Source organism: Daphnia pulex, chromosome 2 (assembly GCF_021134715.1).
Source record: "Daphnia pulex isolate KAP4 chromosome 2, ASM2113471v1".
NCBI classification, from domain to species: Eukaryota; Metazoa; Arthropoda; class Branchiopoda; order Diplostraca; family Daphniidae; genus Daphnia; species Daphnia pulex.
This window is the reverse complement of record NC_060018.1, coordinates 12,649,653-12,668,947: the sequence shown is the minus strand read 5'-3', so window position 1 is coordinate 12,668,947 and position 19,295 is coordinate 12,649,653. Positions and strand designations below refer to the sequence as shown.

General features: G+C 39.7%; 4 protein-coding genes, 1 long non-coding RNA gene and 1 pseudogene across 9 annotated transcripts; 4 read left to right on the top strand and 2 right to left on the bottom strand.

The window, feature by feature from the left end:
• The first annotated feature begins 526 nt into the window (after positions 1-526).
• On the top strand, positions 527-4,058 carry LOC124188611 (annotated as a pseudogene).
• A 2,441-nt stretch (positions 4,059-6,499) lies between these two features.
• On the bottom strand, positions 6,500-7,983 carry LOC124188617. Of its 3 annotated transcripts, none has more exons than XR_006872428.1 (5): positions 7,625-7,983; positions 7,388-7,562; positions 6,943-7,324; positions 6,780-6,883; positions 6,500-6,718 (listed from the first exon to the last, which is right to left on the bottom strand). It is a non-coding gene; the product is annotated as an uncharacterized LOC124188617 (long non-coding RNA). The 3 variants fall into 3 exon arrangements; XR_006872427.1 differs by having other exon boundaries at positions 7,392-7,562; positions 7,625-7,982; XR_006872429.1 differs by having other exon boundaries at positions 7,397-7,562; positions 7,625-7,982.
• A 393-nt stretch (positions 7,984-8,376) lies between these two features.
• LOC124188615 lies at positions 8,377-10,160 on the top strand. Of its 2 annotated transcripts, none has more exons than XM_046581359.1 (6): positions 8,377-8,669; positions 8,740-8,953; positions 9,026-9,303; positions 9,367-9,441; positions 9,505-9,642; positions 9,714-10,160. In XM_046581359.1, the coding sequence occupies exons 1-5, from the start codon at positions 8,482-8,484 to the stop codon at positions 9,623-9,625; spliced, it is 876 nt and encodes a 291-aa protein (XP_046437315.1). In that variant the 5' UTR covers positions 8,377-8,481; the 3' UTR covers positions 9,626-9,642; positions 9,714-10,160. The 2 variants fall into 2 exon arrangements, with proteins under 2 accessions (XP_046437315.1, XP_046437314.1); XM_046581358.1 differs by having other exon boundaries at positions 9,699-10,160.
• Positions 10,161-10,482: 322 nt separating this feature from the next.
• Positions 10,483-12,719, top strand: LOC124188616 (alkylated DNA repair protein alkB homolog 8-like). Of its 2 annotated transcripts, none has more exons than XM_046581361.1 (5): positions 10,483-10,702; positions 10,759-10,910; positions 10,966-11,118; positions 11,183-11,533; positions 11,711-12,719. In XM_046581361.1, the coding sequence occupies exons 1-5, from the start codon at positions 10,599-10,601 to the stop codon at positions 11,746-11,748; spliced, it is 798 nt and encodes a 265-aa protein (XP_046437317.1). In that variant the 5' UTR covers positions 10,483-10,598; the 3' UTR covers positions 11,749-12,719. The 2 variants fall into 2 exon arrangements, with proteins under 2 accessions (XP_046437317.1, XP_046437316.1); XM_046581360.1 differs by having other exon boundaries at positions 11,651-12,719.
• Positions 12,042-15,021, bottom strand: LOC124188614 (hormone-sensitive lipase-like). The gene is made up of 7 exons (XM_046581357.1): positions 13,680-15,021; positions 13,448-13,619; positions 13,193-13,381; positions 12,979-13,128; positions 12,778-12,917; positions 12,594-12,719; positions 12,042-12,527 (listed from the first exon to the last, which is right to left on the bottom strand). The coding sequence occupies exons 1-7, from the start codon at positions 14,796-14,798 to the stop codon at positions 12,441-12,443; spliced, it is 1,983 nt and encodes a 660-aa protein (XP_046437313.1). The 5' UTR covers positions 14,799-15,021; the 3' UTR covers positions 12,042-12,440.
• A 165-nt stretch (positions 15,022-15,186) lies between these two features.
• Positions 15,187-19,236, top strand: LOC124202900 (CCAAT/enhancer-binding protein zeta-like). The gene is made up of 9 exons (XM_046599409.1): positions 15,187-15,345; positions 15,413-16,022; positions 16,083-16,834; positions 16,901-17,112; positions 17,187-17,781; positions 17,838-17,992; positions 18,059-18,181; positions 18,248-18,666; positions 18,730-19,236. Exons 1-9 carry the CDS (start codon positions 15,271-15,273, stop codon positions 19,176-19,178), a joined length of 3,390 nt encoding a protein of 1,129 aa, XP_046455365.1. The 5' UTR covers positions 15,187-15,270; the 3' UTR covers positions 19,179-19,236.
• The last annotated feature ends 59 nt before the right edge of the window (positions 19,237-19,295 follow it).

Genomic DNA, 19,295 nt, shown 5'->3' with positions numbered 1-19,295 from the left:
TTTTGTAGGCATTAGATTGAACAAAGAAATCTCTTTAAAATGGATCACATTTTACGAAGATATAATATATTCATTTTTTAAAACAGCGATTCTAAGTCAAACGGGGCTCAGTTTCGAAACGCCACCGCTGCAATTCAAACTGCAAATTCAAAACGACACTAAACATTAATACAAAATTTACGTAAATGTGTTACTTATCACGAAAATTTTTGTATGAAAGAGATTAAACAAAGAAAGGGCTTCAAAATGGATCACATGAAGATATACTAATAGCTGTATTTTTTACACAGCGATTCAAAGTCGAACGGGCTCACTTTCCCGGCTTGATGTGTGTCAACCCAAAAGCTATAGTTTGCAGGCCTAACAAGAAGCGAATTTGGTGGCAGTTTTTACGACTGCCCGGCGGCCTTGTATACATGTAGATCCCCACCCAACGTGAACAGAAAAGCGTCGGGTTTGTTTGTTGTTTACGTTTAAAAGCAAAGTAAGTTTTACCAGTTTTACTACTGGTTTAGACAATTTTACCAGTTTTACTACTGGTTTAGACAAACAAATTGGTTATTTACACATTTTTTGGTATGCCTCAAGTCCATAGATAGTATGTAGAATTTCAATTTGTGAGTGCAATCTACCACAATTGACAAACATTTCTTACTGAAATATTTTCCTTTCCCTTTTTAGATGCCTGGAGAAGTTCAAATGGGAGATGAAGCTGAGACTTTGACATTCCAGGCCAAGATTGCTCAGCTTATGAGCTTGATTATCAACACCTTCTATAGTTGATCTCCAACTGCTCAGATGCCCTAGACAAGATCCATTATGAATCCCTGACTGACCCAAGCAAGTTGGACAGCGGCAAGGATCTTAAAATCAAGATTGTCCCCAACAAGAATGACTCACTCTCATGGATACGTAAGTTGAGAAATTTAGTTCCTCCTATTTGAACACGAATTTGACTGTTCTGTTTCTCTTTAGTGGTATCGGCATGATCAAGGCTGATTTGGTTAACAACTTGGGTACTATTGCCAAGTCTGGAACTAAAGCTTTCATGGAAGGCCTCTCTGCCGGAGCTGACATCTCCATGATTGGTCAGTTTGGTGTGGGTTCCTACTCTGCTTACCTGGTTGCCGATAAGGTGACAGTTCATTCCTAGCACAATGATGATGAGCAGTATGTTTGGGAATCTTCAGCTGGTGGTTCTTTCACCATCAAGCCTAAGCCTGATCACAGAGAACCCATGGGTAGAGGAACCAAGATTGTCCTCCACTTGTAGGTATGTTCTTTGTCTTCATTGGCATAATTTCCAATATGCTCATGCCTGTTTTTTTCTTTATTGACAGGAAGATCCGATGGAATACCTGGAGGAGAAGAAAGTCAAGGAGGTTGTCAAGAAGAACTCACAGTTCATTTGCTACCCAATCAAGCTATTGGTTGAGAAGTAGCGCGACAAGGAAGTGCGACGATGAGGCTGAGGAGGAGGAAAAGAAGGATGAGAACGAGGAGAAACCAAAGGTCGAAGTGGTATCGGACCAGGTCCATTCCCATGAAATGAAGGATCATTTCCCGTACGACATGAAGATGAAACATCAACGCATGATGTCCACAAGAGCTTCAAACGGTAACGTCACTGTAGGGAAGCGCATGGATCCTTACAGTGACTCGTGGAACAGCTCCAGGCTGGATGATTCGACTACAACGACGCTGAGTAGTGTCAACTTGACGCTGGAGGACTTGGTGAGACAACAACAACAACCCAAATCGGTACAACAAAACTTGAATTCGTGATTATATTAAAATTCTTACAAAAATAAATTTAATTCGCCCTTAAAGTTAACTACGGCAACTGATTCGGACATGGAGTCCAAGTTGTCCGCCAAGGTTCTGGTAATGCTGCCCGTCTTCCGCTTCCTGCAGTTGCTGTGTGAGAATCACAATCGAGACCTGCAGAACTTTTTGCGGGCCCAGTCCAACAAAAACAGTTACAATTTAGTGTCATAGACACTCATGTTCCTCGACTGCATTTGCGGATCGACGACGGGCGAACTGGGTCAGCTCGGCCTCTACATTAATGAGCACAACGTCACCCTCATCAACCAAACCCTGGAAACATTGACGGAATATTGCCAAGGACCTTGTCACGAAAACCAAAACTGCATCGCCACTCACGAGTCGAATGGACTGGACATCATCACGGCTCTTCTTCTTACCGACATCAATCCATTAGGTAACAATTTCCTTTCATTCCATTTGATTCTAATAATTATTGTATCAATTATTTAGGACAACGGAGAATGGATCTTGTTTTGGAGTTGAAAAACAACGCCTCCAAGTTGTTGCTGGCCGTCATGGAGAGTCGTGGCGACAGCGAGAACGCGGAAAGGATCCTGTACAACATGAATCCTCGCCAATTAGTGGACGTTGCCTGCTAAGCCTATCAGAAAAGTTTGGTCGGTGGAGAAGAGGCGGCTAGTCCCAAAGAAGTCGGCCACAACATTTACATTTTGTGACACCAGTTGGCGCAGCACAACAAAGAATTGGCCGCCCTGATGAAACCGCCGCCAGTGGACGGAGTCAGTGGTGATGCGGCCCTGCAGTACTACGCCAATCACACGGCGCAAATCGAAATTGTCCGTCACGACCGGACGATGGAGCAGATTGTCTTCCCCATTCCGGAAATGTGCGAGTATTTGACCAACGAAACGAAAGTGCGCGTCTTCCACACGGCGGAGCGCGACGACCAGGGATCGAAAGTGGTCGCCTTCTTCGAAGGAGTCGACGACATGTTTGACGAGATGAAATGGCAGAAGAAATTGCCCGGACAGCCGTTTCTCTTTTGGGTCAGCTCGCACATGTCCATCTGGAGTCAAATCCTCTTCAATTTGTCCGTAATTATCAACTTGATTGTCGCCTTCTTTTACCCGTTTGACACTGACGGACCGGCTCCTGATCCTCGCACTCACCTCTCAGGTCTGCACACCTTTAAACAGTGACTCCCATTTCCATCTTTTCAACGATCTTTTTCGTTTATTAATTCAGGTCTCATCTGGGCCGTCATGCTCCTATCAGCCGCTGTGGCCATCACGTTACCCAAACCGTCGGTTATTAGGACTCGTCATGACAGTCATCCTCCGGCTTATTTGCTCAGCCGGCCCTCAACCCACACTGATGCTCCTTGGCACCGCCACGGTAGTGTTGAAGGGCGTCCATCTGCTGAGCATCATGGCCAACGCCGGGACATTCCAGCGGAGCGTCAGACAAATCTGCACGGACACGGAGATTGTCTACCACGTCGTTCACCTCATCTTTTGCTTCCTCGGACTCAGCCCCCATCCCTTCTTCTTCTCCGTCCTTTATTTGACGTTGTCTACCGCGAGGAGACGCTGCTCAACGTCATCCGCTCAGTGACGCGAAACGGCAGGTCCATCGTTCTCACTACCGTTTTGGCTCTCATCCTAGTCTTCATGTTCTCCATCATCGGGTATTTCAGTTTCATGTAAGTTTTCCATGTTCCATATTGAAATTCTTTTATTTTTGCCACAAGAAACGGACAAGAAAGTCGAGATGGTCGTCATTTTCAAGTCTCCCTGCTGTATCGTCACCTCCCAGTACGGCTGGACCGCCAACATGGAGCGTATCATGAAGTGAAGGCTCAGGCTTTGAGGGATACCTCCACCATGGATTATATGGCCGCCAAGAAGCACTTGGAAATCAACTCCGACCATCCCATCGTCGAAGCCCTGCGCGTCAAAGCAGAGGCTGACAAGAACGACAAAGCCGTCAAGGATTTGGTCATGTTGCTGTTTGAAACCTCTCTGCTGTCATCTGGTTTCTCCCTGGAAGAGCCAGACGTCCATGCTTCTCGCATCTACCGCATGATCAAATTGGGTTTGGGTATCGATGAAGATGATGTCCCTGCTGGTGGTGAGGAAGCCAAAGCCGAAGAAGAGATGTCGCCATTGGAGAATGATGAAAATGCTTCTCGCTGGAGAAAGGCGATTAAACGTGTCAAATACTGTTATGAAACACAAACTCCGTTTCTCTAAATTGTTCTTATTTCATCGTTTTTGCGAACTGGAATGAGGGCATTCATATGATAAAACTAGTCTTATTGTCTTAAAATCATTGCTTTACTTCATTGCGTTGCTCCCTCATTCCTGGCATTGTATAACTACTTGTTAAGAGTTGGAATTTAATACAACCAATCGCGGTTTGCGTATAAAAACTTTGTTCGATTTCTCTCCATACCCCTGCTTGTGACAGCTATACAACGACACCGAGTTTCGAATAGAAAAGCGGTACTACATAGAGCTTAACATTTTGGTCATGAGAAATGATTTTAGATAAATGATGACGAATGGAATTGGTTATTCGTGGAGGATAATCCGCGGAGTTGGTTGCATAAATTAGAATGCGACTTAAAATGCTTCAGTAAGAAATTCACTAGGCTACTCGACTAAGTTGATCCATAAATCACACTTCGCTAATCTATAAGTGAGTTGAAGAAAATTCTGCCCTCTCTTCATTAGAAAACAAAATTTGTTGCCTAGATAGTCCGGCTTTCTAAAGGTGCATTAAATGGCTTCAATTCCAACATGATAGGGATCCAAATGATACAAGTTGTGAAACTGGTCAAAAGGTAAACCGAAAAAAAAAAAATACTTAGGCGTGCTCCTGGATTACAGTTACACCCCAAAATTATGTCTATAATAAGCGCCAAGCAATCACCCTACCGACCCTACATTGCGCGAAAAAATACTTAACCTATATATAACCTTACCCCTAACCCCCCAAAATGTATTATGCACACTCCCTCATTTAAGTTAAACCCCAAAAGTCCCGGAGGGAAACTGGCGACGCTAGGCGCGAGGCACAATTAAGTTAAACCCCAAAAGTCCCGGAGGGAAACTGGCGACGCTAGGCGCGAGGCACAATTTCGAAACGCCACCGCTGCAATTCAAACTGCAAAATTCAAAACGACACTAAACATTAACACAAAATTTACGTAAATGTGTTACCAATCACGAAAATTTTTGTATGAAAGAGATTAAACAAAGAAAGGTCTTCAAAATGGATCTCATGAAGATATACTAATAGCTGTATTTTTTACACAGCGATTCAAAGTCGAACGGGCTCACTTTCCCGGCTTGATGTGTGTCAACCCAAAAGCTATAGTTGGCAGGCCTAACAAGAAGCGAATTTGGTGGCAGTTTTTACGACTGTCCGGCGGCTTTGTATACATGTAGATCCCCACCCAACGTGAACAGAAAAGCGTCCGGTTTGTTTGTTTACGTTTAAAAGCAAATAAGTTTTACTACTGTACTGGTTTAGACAAACAAATTGGTTCTTTACACATTTTTTGGTATGCCTCAAGTCCATAGATATGTAGAATTTCAATTTTTGAGTGTGATCTACCATAATTGACAAACATTTCTTACTGAAATATTTTCCTTTTTAGATGCCTGTAGAAGTTGAAAAGGAAGACGAAGCTGAGACTTTCACATTCCAGGCCAAGATTGCTCAGCTTATGAGCTTGATTATCAACACATTCTATAGTTGATCTCCAACTCCTCAAATGTCCTAGACAATATCTGTTATGAATCCGTGACTGACCCAAGCAAGTTGGACAGCGGTAAGGTTCTTATTAGAATCAAGATTGTCCTCAACAAGAATGACTCACTCTCATGGATACGTAAGTAGAAAAATTTTGTTCCTCCTATTTGAACACGTATTTGACTGTTCTGTTTCTCTTTAGTGGTATTGGCATGATCATAAGGCTGATTTGGTTAACAACTTGGCCACTATTGCCAAGTTTGGAAGGAAAGCTTTCGTGGAAGGCCTCTCTGCTGGAGCTGACATCTCCATGATTGGTCAGTTTGGTGTGGGTTTCTACTCTGCTTATCTGGTTGCCGACAAGGTGACAGTTCATTTCAAGCTTAATGATTGAAACCTGTCTGCTGTCATCTGGTTTCCCCCTGGAAGAGCCAGCCGTCCATGCTTCTCGCATCTCCCGCATGATCCCATTGGGTTTGGGTATCGATGAAGATGATGTCCCTGCTGGTGGTGAGGAAGCCAAAGCCGAAGAAGAGATGCCGCCATTGGAGAATGATGAAGATGCTTCTCTCTGGAGAAAGACGATTACACGTGTCAATTACTGTTCTAAAACACAAACTCCGTTTCTTTCAATTGTTGTTATTTCAGCGTTTTGGCGAACTGGAATGAGGGCATTCATATGATAAAATTAGTCTTATGGTCTTAAAATCATGGCTTCACTTCATTGTGTTGCTCCCTCATTCTTGGCATTGTATAACTACGTGTTTGCATTCAATACAACCAATCGCGGTTTGCTGTATTAAAACTTTGTTTGATTTCTCTCCATACCCCTGCTTGTGACATCCAACGACATCGACTTTCGAATGGAAAAGCGGTACATAGAGCTTAGGTTTTTGGTTATGAGAAATGTTTTTAGAAAAATGGAAGCGGAGTGGCTTGACGAATGGAATTGGTTTTTCGTGGAGGATAATTTTATTAGGAAAAAATGGAAAAAAAAACCAACACAGACAAGCAAATTTTACTCGATTCCTCATTTCATATATTTGTCTTTGTCTTGCGTCAGGATCTTGGCTGATGATTTGGCATTGAGACTTCTTTTATATCTTGATTGGTGATGGAGAAGAGCGAACGTTAACGTTTTTTGGAGATAGGCAAAGCATTCCATGTCCTGAAATTCCATTGATATAAATCAATTATTTTGAATATTTGTATTTAGATTCGTCTATTACCAGCAAGTGAATTTCGTCGATGGATAACACGCCGGGTACAAGCTCTGCAATTCCCTGGTCAATGTACTTGTCGACTACTCTGTTGATTTCTCTACTCAGCTTGTCTACAATTAAAATGTAAATTTAAATCTTGGCAAGCATTTTATAAGTATGAAAATATTACCTGTTATCTCTTTTTTTCGGCCTCGTTAACTGTCTCATCATGGAAATATTGTCTCGGCCTCGCTGATGTGGATGGCCATTGGCCACGTCCAAATGGTATAGGGTGACGTCTTGGACAATTTCTTTCTTTTTGTGAACATCGCCTTTGGGAAGAGGGACCTATTCTTCGGCTTCGAGATCAAACTCGGTGGCAAACGTATCGAATCGGCCTTGACGTTTAACCGCTCCGCTCTTAGCTTCAATGTTTATGATGTCGTCCATTTCAACATGTTCCTTCTGGAGAGATATGTAGATAAAATATGGAAGGATCCAACTTGAACTGCTTTGTTCCTTTAGCTGTCTTCAGTACAATGCTTAAACATGACTGACAGTTTTGCCACATCCTGCAAAACAAATAACTGGTAGTAAGATTTGACATAAAAATCAACTGGGTTTTTATCTTTTACCTACCATACCTCCCATTTATTCTCAGTTTCAACTGGGGTAAGTTCAATGACTTCTTCTTCCTAAGATTAGTTTTGTTGATACAAAGTCCAATAGCTCTCCGAAGGTTTTCCATTAAAACCTCATTTTTTTTTCAGTACTAAAGACTTTTGAGCCCACCATAGGACAAAAAGGAACCTGTATAGGAAACATTAATTTTTAAATTTCTTTAATTTGTTAACAGTTAAAGAAGGTTTGACCTTGTTGACTAAATCTTGAGCAATAGCCATGGCGAGGGCAGTTTTGCCAGTTCCTAGTGGCCCGGCACAGCTCTTCCAGCTATTGAGCTGTACATTTAGATCTGATCAAACCCATCACTATACCAGCTGCATGTGAAATGTAGCGCAAATGAAACCATTTTCACAATCTTGTGAAGAAATTGCACCTCATTCATGGAGCAAAACACGATTAGACATATTTGGTAATGAAAAAAAAAAAACAATTGTTAAACTGTTGTGTATTTTCCCAGTAACATCTCAATCAATCACCGAAAAAGCGCCACTAGCTTTCGATGGCCACCGCTATTCCAGCCAAAGACGCGTCAATCTTTCTTTTATGCCGCTAGATGGGACACATTGAGGCTCACTTTCCCGAATAGATATGCGTCAACACAATTGGGTTGAAATAGGAAATAGTTTGCAACAAAGGCAAGTAAAATTGAAAAGGCAAGCAACATTATAACTCAGCAAATTTTCAATCCTTGTTTATGAGTTAGTATTTCAGAACTCACATAAAGGAACAAAATAAAAACAGCATAGACACACTACAACAATTTCATCACACCACAGTACCACACTCCCCAAAAGACCCGGAGGGAAACTGGCGACGCTAGGCGCGAGGCACAATTAAAAATACGATAAATGTGTACGAGGTAAGTCCGTTCCGTTACTTCAGTTAACAGAGCTAAATCGAATAGTTCGCGCGACAACTTATTACACACTCGCTAGAGGGATTTTGTTTATTGCGTATACGTGACGTTGACGTTTTTACAGTAGACCGACGTTAGCATAATGAATGTATAGTTTCTGATCTTATACCAAAAAGTCAAAAACCGAAAATGAGTAAAGCTATAGAGATCTCTGAGTATGAACTCGAGATACAAAAAAATATTGAGGAAAGGAAAAAAATGTTTGAAATGCTTCAATTGAACAGTGCCAAACAGGCATTGGTCGATGTTACGGTCAAAGTCAAACCAGTTAAAACCTCATCCAAACGTAATTTGGAAATTGATAGTTTTTCTGAAGGGTAAATATACAATGCAATCAGATATTTAATATATTCATTTTCACATAATAATCAGTAAATTTTCACACAGCGCAAGAAAGTTGCCCAATAAAGGAAAGAGTACTCAATTCGGTGTGAAGAAACATTGGTATGAGTTGAGTATAATGATGTTTTACAAATTTTCCGAAGAAACCAAAAAAGTCCAACCTAATGGCAAACCAGATGTAATTGGTTCATGCATTTTTTGTGGAAAAGAAATTACAGGTCAGATCGTTTTGATTAGGAATTGGAAAAATCACCTTCAGGTTGCTTGTTTGGTTCTGTGTTTGCATTATAATAGATAAGTAATTGTTAAATCATCTTAATTTTATTACCAGAATTGTCATCAAGACATTCCAGAATGGAAAGAATACGTTAAAAAAACTCTAGAAATAAAGGAGCAGAGAAGGAGAAACTCATCTGGTTTGGTACCTTCATCTTTTATGTCGATGCAGAAACAAAGAGTACAACATACACTGGGATCCCATACATTATCCCCACAGCCTCTACTTAGGATGATGCCCACCACCCACTGTTTAAAAGAAGTAAGAGATATGACGTCAAGTCCTTCTCTTCAGGAATCTTTTAAGCAAAGGAAGACATCACCCCTTCTATCGTAATTATAGTTAGATAATGACAAGACATAACAATTTTAATGGCGCCATATTTAATTTTCTAGCTTAGACCTTAAAGAAGAGTCTGTTGCCTTTTCCCGACCAGATTCTACTATATCTGAATGCTGCATGATAGAAGAGTTAATTTTACCCAACTGATAATTTTATGCTTTATTTATTATTTAATTGGTTACCATATCCAGGACTGTTTTGCCGAACGTCAAGTCCGACTCGTCGTCAATTCATCGCACAATACAGACTCGTGGACAAAGTAAAAAACTTGGAGCCCTTCAAGTTTCGAAGACTGGCCACTTGTTCAGTTGAACTGTTTATTTCTTGAGGTGATTTAGCTATCATTTTAAAAACAATTCTAGTTTCTTCAATTTCTTTTTTCTAGGAACTTTTTGAGTAGTACGCTATGAACGTACTCCATGGATGGTCAAACGCCGCAAGATGAAAGTTTTCATTAATTTTTTACGTAGGCCCCCCGTCCGAGATTTTACCGTTAAAGGCAGCGCCCACTTTGTTTTTTCTTATAAGGAATTAAAATATAAACTGTGCCATATTATGTAGTGCTTTCACTGATTTGTTCTTTCAGAAAAGTTCCGCTCCAATTCGGATGATTGTACCACTCTTTATTCATATCGTAGCATATATTTGTGTGTATCTTAGTGTGACTGTAATCTGTATCAAAGGATAATGGGCAAACACGGTTAATCTGTAGAATGACAAGTTGTGCGCAAAAGATCCTGGCCATCCCCAAATGAATTCACTCTTTCAATAATTGTCACTTGGTGAGGAGATAATCATTTATTGTAATAAACCTTTCCATGGAGCTTATTATAGGTTCCGAAATCGACGTAGTAAGATTTATTCACTGATTGTTGCATTTAATTTTCTAACAATTAGCCCGTCATCTTATGCTTCATTTTTCAGTACTTGAGTTTTCTGGAAAAATGTATTAACCCTTCATCCAACCAGATCCAACCCTTCATCGTCTAGTAACTTTGTAGGATTGTTAGTCACACTTAACGGTTAGTTAAAAACTCACTGGTGTAATTGTGTTTGTAAAATAAGTGATTTTTTAAGTTTCATCAGTCATCCGGATGACTGGTTTCATCAGATTTTGCCGACATTTTATATCAAGTTCCATTTCTCAGACAGACGTCGTCTTTCTGTAAATATGACACCTCAGCATTGTTGACAACAAGTGTCGAAAACGAAAACGACAGAACTCAAAAGTTTTCATTTAGATTTTTTTATTTTTAGTTGTTAGTATTCTTTCTCAACATCCTTCATGGAAAATTCAGCAGTTTTTTCAGAAGAGGCAGCTGACGAAATCGAAAAAAACCATGTATTTCACGTTTACGAACAAATCTCTGATCATTTCAGTGAAACCAGGTATGATCATAAGGAAATATGAAATGTTCTCTGTCCAACTAACGATTGTTGCATAGACATTCGCCGTGGCCTAACGTAAAAGAGTTCATAGATAGTTTTCCTGCTGGAGCACTTCTGGTTGATGTTGGATGTGGAAATGGAAAATATTTAAATTGTTCCAAGTCCTTGTTTAGCATTGGATCTGACCGTTCAAGTAAACTGTTACAAGGTAAACTTCAGTTAAATTACACATGTGGTTTGTGCACACTTTATTGTTTCAAAAGTTTGTAGAAGTCGTGGTGGACATCAAGTTGTCAATGCCGATTGTCGTGTTTCACCATTTCGTGATGGTATAGCTGATGCTGTGATCAGTATCGCGGTGATTCATCATCTGGCAACTGAAGAACGACGTTTGCTGGCTCTTCAAGATATCAGCCGTAAATTCGCCAAATCACCAGGTTTAATGCCCAGCATCGTTTTGTACATACTTTTTTTTTCTAGGATTACTATCGAAAGGAGGTCGAGCTCTAGTGTACGTTTGGGCTAAAGAGCAGAAAATAGGGACGAAAAAGTCAACTTATTTGCTACAAAAGAAGAACGAAGTCTCTAGGACAGAAGAGGCGTACCCGTCAACAATCTTACCGGTGCACGAAAACCGGACAGAGTTCAAACATGCTGATGTTCTTGTTCCTTGGAAACTGAAATCGAAAACTTCCGGTAGTAAGGAACTGGATCCTGGTATTAATCCTTCCGCCTTCCTCAGATTTTACCATGTTTTCAAGGAAGGTGAATTGGACAGTTTATGTTCCAGCATTCCCAACATCTCTATTTGCCGCAGTTATTATGATGAAGGTAATTGGTGTGTGGAATTTAAGAGAGAATAACAAAAATAAAAATTTTCACTGAATTTCTGTATAAAATATTTTTCACTTACTTCTATTAACGATTTGATTTCCCTTCTTTTTTTAGCTCATGTTATTCTGGAGGTAGATATACAATTTTTGGCGTAATTATTCACTAATCGTCTAGGTCTAGCTGGAAACCGATTCTTCGGGAGCCCAAAATAAGTTGCTGTTTCTTTAATAGTTTGGAAACGTCAATCTTTTCCATGCCGTATTGGACTGGTCTTTTCTGCTGTACCGCAAATAGCTTCATCTGACAACTATATGACGGTCTATTCAAGGTTAGTGATCTTTTTATTGTCGTATTTTCTACATGTGCATAACTAGTCAACGTTTAGGAAGGTTAAATATGGTCATTTTAGAAGAAGAGTTTTATTCTTATTTATTAGAAAACTGTTTCTTCACTCCCTTCCTTTCAATCATGTTTTTTTTTTAAGCATTCGTAAATTGAAACCAAGTTGAGTCAATTTTTTTTATTTGTGGGCATTGTGCGTGGTTTGTTTACAGAACAGGGAAGAAGTATTTTAAAGTTTGGTAGCAATCAGAACTTGATTGTTTAAATTTAATTACTTGTAATTTTTTAAGGATAAAGAGTGGTAATTTAATACACTCAGTTTATCCAGATATCCAGATTGAATAAGAAAATTTAAATTTTTTCAATTAAGGGAAGCTGTTTAGAAAAGTGTTGTTAAAGTTCCGTTGAACAGATAATTTTTTCATCCTTTTAACAACTTCTTAAAAAACGATTCTACCACGATCTAATGCTAATTTAAGGAACACTTAGTAAGGACTAGTAGAAAAGGAAACTTCTGAATAGACTACCATAGCACAACTAACACATCACAGATATTTTCCCATCATAGTGCCGCATCGCTACATTTCTTGAACAGCTCGCGAATCCTCTTGACACACAATTTTGAACCTTCCTTTGCTTCGCGACTTAGCTAAAAATGAAACAGTAAAATTAGTGATTTAAGTCACGTTAACAAGTTTTTAAACGTAAGTTATACCAAAGCAAAATTGAGAAATCCATGCGGAAGCCCCGGGAGAATATCGAGGCGAATATCACAACCCAATCGACGGCATCGTTTGGCGAATTCAACAGAATCATCTAAACAAGGATCTAATTCGATCGTCTAAAAAAAAGGTGTAAGCGGCACATTCAGTTATACAAAATCTGTTTCAGAAACTTACAAGAAGACTGATTGGAGGCATTTTCTTCAAGGCACTATCCGATGCCAAAAATGGAGACATTAAGGGGTTGCTGGAAACACGGAACAAATCCAGCTCATCTGCAGGACTATGTGCCATAAGTCTATCCAGCTGCTCAGGATCTAGAAAAAAAAATTTATATGAAAACGAAGTTGACAAATTAAAAATAAATTTCTCCTTTACCGATCACAGTATTATGTTTAGTTTTTGATTCAGTTGATTCCTGAGAGGTGGTCGTATTTATCTGGTCTACAATTTCTTTAACTCTACCATCAGCTTCACTGTAGCGGCCACCGGAGTGAGAAGGCAAAATGTCAGGTTGACCAGCATAAGCTGTAAACAAAGGCCAACATAGAAACAACTTGACTATGGATGAAAATATTTCAAATGAATTTACCACTGAGGCATCGCATCATGAATCCAAAAGGAAGTAACGGATCCAGAAGACAGAGGAGTCGAGATGGAGATGGCTCAAATTGAACCAACAATGGAACATATGCCAAGAAAATCCCGTCAGGAAGGCGTAAGTTCATGTCCGAAGCCCACAATGTCATACCTAACATGAGATTTGCACCAGCAGAATCACCTATCAATCCAACAGTTGATCCAATTATTCAAACCTTTGAATGAATAAGACAAATGAAATTCATACCAGCAAAAATGATCTTTTTGGCTGTTGTGCCAGCTACACTTGGGTTACGCTGGATCCAAGCATAAACGAAAAGAATTTCTTGTAGCTGGCGTGGAAAAGGATACTCGGGTGCCAGCGAGTAATCAATCGACAGGATGGGAACGTCCAAGGCAACAGCCCAATGACGTAAATACTGTGAAAAAGAAAACATTAACAAATAAACTATTTTAAACAATGAGTTAACTTGACCTACAGTTTCGTGTGACGAAGAACTTTGTGCAACAAATCCCCCTCCATGGCAGTGGATGATTAAACTGTCAGAGACGGTGGCTTCAGAGTAATCGTTTTGGCCTGGCATTCCAGGTCGACCTTTGGCACTTAGTAAACGGACTTGGATAGGTGCGATTGGACCGTGAGCGCTTGGTGCAGGTATATTGACAGGCTTGCATTTCGTTGAGTCAATTTGTAGCGGTTCAGGTGGGATAAGAATAAGTTGATTTACTCTAATTGCAGGGCAAATTCGATCAGGTACTTTTTTCATCAGATCTGATTCAGCTAGGAACCAAAAGGATTTGCAAAAGTCCACCGTGGCGTATTGAGATGCGTGGACTATTCTTCTTGCGCGATGTTCAGCATCCAAAGTATACTGTGTACTCATAAATAGGCTTTTGGCTACACGCCAGAGATGAGGAGATGTGCTAAAATAGTAGTCGCTATAACCCGCCATGATTGTCAATAAGCCCTTCAGAACACTCTCTATCGACGAACAGTATTGGAAGGCTGCATGCCTACCGTAGAAACTGTATGATTCTATGGTTCTTGCTTTATCCAGTAGCTCTTGTGAAGAGTGTGTTTCAGATGGGAACAAGCAGCGAACTCTATCCTTTTCATTCCACTCCAACAGAGTATTGAGATGTTCCAGGAATGTGTTTAAAGACACAATCATCTCATTCCAAGACTTGAGATCTTGAATGTAGGAATATTTGTACAGATTAAATACTACTTGGGACCGTTGACTTTTCACTAGATCACATAGAGATGAACATCGCTTGAACAGAGCTTCAAAAATGATTACGAAACTCCTGTACCCATTTCCAGGGGTGTCTACATCAAGGTCAAACTTGGGAGCTTCCCGCTTGATTTTGTCAAGCAATGGGGCAACTTCTTGGCATTGAGTTGCAAGTTGTTGAAAACCAAAGCAGAGAGCTTTACCTGATGTGCTAGAGTCATTAAGGAAAAAGTTGGCATTTTCTGCTGCTGCTGCAGAAACTTGTTGACTCATTTGGGAATTTTTTATAGATTTTAAACTAAAATTACGACTAAGGCAATAGTTAAACTGCCGAAAGATTGCCCTACCAATGAGAAACTGCATCGAGTGAAGAGCAACTAGAAACGAATAGAGAAACGAAAACAGGAGTTTCGACTTTATAGATGGATCAAAGGGGTGATAACAGACACTGACGGTTCACGAACAAAAAACAACAAATTTTGATCGATGACAAATGAAGAGATCAAATGTCATTTCCGTTCAGTCTTTGTATGATTGTTCAACTTCCCAATTGAACAATCTGACAATGAAATGAAATGTAAAAAAAAAAACAAAGTGGTTTCCAGTTGCCACATTTCAATTTTAATCAAATTTTTTTATAAAAATTGACTAATATTTCTTGTAAGTCAAAATTAATTTAAATATCAAAATTATATTTAGAAATAATTGATTATGAGTAATTTTTTGTCAAGTATTAATAATTTTCAGAAATTTTACAACGCATAAGAGCAGACGACAGTTGGGTTAGTTTATACGTAGATTTTGACACACGTGTTCAATCAAATTTCGACACAAAATGAAAAAACGACAAGTAAAAGCTCCAGTTATCGAGGGAGAAGAAAAAATTTTGGGTGACAATGATACAGAAGAGGTAATTAATCATATTGATGTGATGTTCTAAATCATAAATATTTAACTGGTTGTTTATTTTTATGCAGATTCAAGATTTCATCAAACAGTTGGGATTGGACAGCATCAACCCTGATACATTTGAAGTACCAGAGAAAACAAAAGAAAAAAGGACAAAAGTGAAAAAATCTGCATCAAACCTGAAGGCACCAATCCCGTCAAGTCAATATGAAGCAGGTGTTTCAGATGAAAAACCTGTCAAGGGCAAATATTCTGACTTCAAGCAAAACAAGTTCCAGAATAAATACAGTGCACCTCAAGAAGCACCAAACAATAGCAATGCTTTTAGCAAACCAACACAAAACAAAAAAATAATCTTCGATGATTCATATGTAGCCAAAAACCCTGCTAAAGAAATCGTCAAAATAGCCCCTCCTGCTCCTATAATCCACAAGAATCAAAATAAGAAAATTGTGTTTGATGAAGATTACATCTCTAAACCTTCTACAGACACTGTTCAAGAAAGCTATTCATCAAGTGATGATTCTTGGTATCATTTGCTCATTAAACCAGACATTCCTTGGTACCAGCAGGACAAACCATTGAAATCCAATAGGGAAGCTACACCTGAAGAAGTTAGAAAGTGTGAAGAAGAGGGCAAGAAGTATTTAGAGGAAGACGCAATCAATTATCAGAAAGGTATTTGAAAACTGAATAATAATAATATTTTCATTTTACTAAAAAAAATATTTTTAATAGTCCGGGCAGTAGGATCTGACAAGTCAGAAACTAAGTGGATTCAAACAGTGTTAAAGTCAGGAGCCTTTGCAGACAAGATTGCAGCTCATTCTTTATTACTTCAAGAATCTCCAGTCCATAATTTACCTTCACTGAAGTTTCTCATTTCCCTTCTTGACGTCAAGGGAAGAAGGGAATGCATGTCTTCGTTAGATGCCTTACTCCGTCTTTTCACTGAAGGAAGAATACTCAACCCGAATGCCAAACTATCTTTGATGAACAAGAAACCCATAGGCGCTCTTACGACTGTCACTCCGCGTGAACGCAAAGAGCTTTTGGCTTTGTGGTCGTTTGAGTATCAACTGAAAGACTTTTATAATCAGTTCCTCGTTGCTTTGGATGGATTATTGAAAGATGCTGTCGACACGACCCGTCGTAAAGGCATTTCAGCCATTGCTACCCTTCTCTCCTACAGCCCTGAACAAGAGCAAGGTCTTTTATCACGACTTGTAAACAAAGTCGGTGATCCCACCAGAGCAGTAGCTACGTCTACTGTCGGGCAAATGGAACGCTTACTTCAGAAGCATCCACAGATGAAATTGGTCGTAGTGGCTGAAGTTGAACGTCTTCTCTATCGGTCTAATATTAACACCAAAGCACAGTACTATGCCCTGTGCTTCCTTTCGCAGATACTTTTGGACTCGGATGATGTTCCTCTGGCTACTAAACTTATCATCATTTACGTATCTTTCTTCAAGGCTTGCGTGAAAAATGTACAAACCATTTGTAATTCTTGAACTATTTGAAGCATTTGTCTAATGTTTTTTTTTCTTATCTAGGGTGAAGTCGACTCTAAGTTAATGAACGCTCTGTTAACTGGACTGAAAAGAGCCTATCCATATTCAAAAACTGTTGCGATTACTGGAGGTCCCCTTGACGGACATGTGGACACACTCTTCAAGATCGTGCATATGGTTAAATTTTCATTGGCTACACAAGTCCTTTGCATTCTCGACCAGATTGTTGAAATTGACAAAAACAATTCAGACAGGTAGATGACTCACTTCCCTACAGTTTTAGTTGATCGATTCTAATTATTTCATTTGTCGACATACCGTTTTGCAGATTTTATTCAGTTTTATTCAGAAAACTTTTTGATCCTGAAGTTGGACATTCGACAAAGCAGTCAATGTTCCTAAATTTGTTGTATCGTGTTTTGAAGAGAGACGAATCATTGCCTCGCTTGCGAACATTTGTCAAGCGTATTCTGCAAGTTTGCCTTTGTTGTCCGCCTCAACTAGGTTGCGCTCTCCTCTATCTCGTGTCTGAGCTCATCAAATTCCGCCCAGAGTTACAAAATTTCCCAAAAGAAATTACGACTAAGGAGTATGTTGGGGAAGATGACGATGACGAAGAAGAGCATTACAAAGACGTTGACGACGAAGAAGAGCATTACAAAGACGCTGACGAAGAAGAAGAACATAACAAAGACGCTGAAGAAGAAGAAGAAGAAGGAAGTGTTAAAGAGGATGAAACAGACACTAATCAAGAAGTGGAAAAGAAGAAAACGTCAACTTGGGTTCATCGAAAAATTTCGCATTCAAAATCGAACTCGAAATCAGGATACGATCCCCTTGCACGCAACCCATTGTTTGCTCGAGCCGAACAGTCGGGTGGAATGTGGGAACTTCATTTGTTGACCAGCCATTTTCATCCTTCAGTAAGTTTAACTGTTCATTCAACTTTTATGGTAAGCTAACTATTTTTTGTTGTTAGGTTTCCCTTTTTGCCAAGACGATTGTAGATGGAGTTCCCATTGATTATACTGGCGATCCGTTACAGGACTTTACGTTGCCTCGATTCTTGGATCGTTTTGTCTTCAGAAATCCTAAACTTGTTACAGCTGCTCAGGTCAAACTGCCTGCCCAACGGTATATCACTCATCTTACCCATGTTTAGTTATCTCGTCATTAATAATTGTTATTTTAATTCAAAAGTCGAGTGCTGGGCAAAAGAAGTGTGTACTTGCCACGGGGTGTCAGAGCCATGGCTGTCGACAGCAAAGAATTTGCGAAACAGCCCAAAAATTGTATTCCTGCCGATGAAATGTTTCTCTATCAGTAAGTGTTTGTTCATTTACAAGTAGAAGCGAATTTTATTTAATTTCTTGTGTTAAATTCTTTAAGGTACTTTAAACAACGCATCACGAAGGCTCCTCGACTTGTAAAGAACAGCGACGACGATGATAGCGATCATGAAAGTGTTGCCAGCGAAGAATTTGAACAATATCTGGCAGAAAATACTGATTTTGCCTCTGACATGAAACCCAAGACTAAAACGGACAAGAAGAAGAAAAAGAGCGACGCCGACGGCGAGGATGAAGATGATGAAGACGGTGAAGGAGGTGCGGAAGAAGATTTGGAAGATGCCGAAGTCGACTCGGACGAAGATTTTGATAACGACGAGGAGTTCCAAGATGCTTTCAAAGATTTCGATGATATGATCGATAATAGTGACGAAGATGTGGACCCAGAAGATGAAGACTTTGGAGACGATGACATGGAAGAAGGTGGTTTCCGTGAAGAAGATGTAGCATTTTCTGATGGTGAGTTGTTATTTTCTAAATTGTTATTGCACTTAAGCTAATGCAAATATAATTTCTTTTTAGAAGAAGATGAGGATGATGAAGATGATGACGATGAAGAAGAGCTCGCAGCTCCAGTTCCATCCAAGTCAAAATCCAAGAAAAGGATGGCTGACGACGATATTGACGATTTAGACTTTGCGTTTGATGCCAAGCCGAGTAGTAGCAAAAAGAAACGAGGTCGTGATTTGTTTAATGCCAACGGCAACGACTTTGTTGCCGCCGAAGACTTTGCTGCCATTCTTGAAGCCAACGCCGGCACGGGACTTAATACAGCAGGAACGACAGAGGCTATGGCTAATAAAGACAAAGCGTCGGTAAAACAACTTCAATGGGAAATGTCGCGAGATCGATGGATGAGGGATCTTAATCGACCCAAAAAAGGTGGCAAGAAAATTGGCAACAAAAATAAAAAAGGTAAATCGGGTCCTGCTTTCAGAAAGAACCGAGGAAAACCTGGTAAACAACGATAACTTGTTGACATAGACTGAACTGCTCTGCTACAATACAATGATAATCGTTAAACATTTACTGTCTTAGTTTTTATTGACTAATTTGAATTCATGCAGTTTCTTTTATTCTTTCTTTTA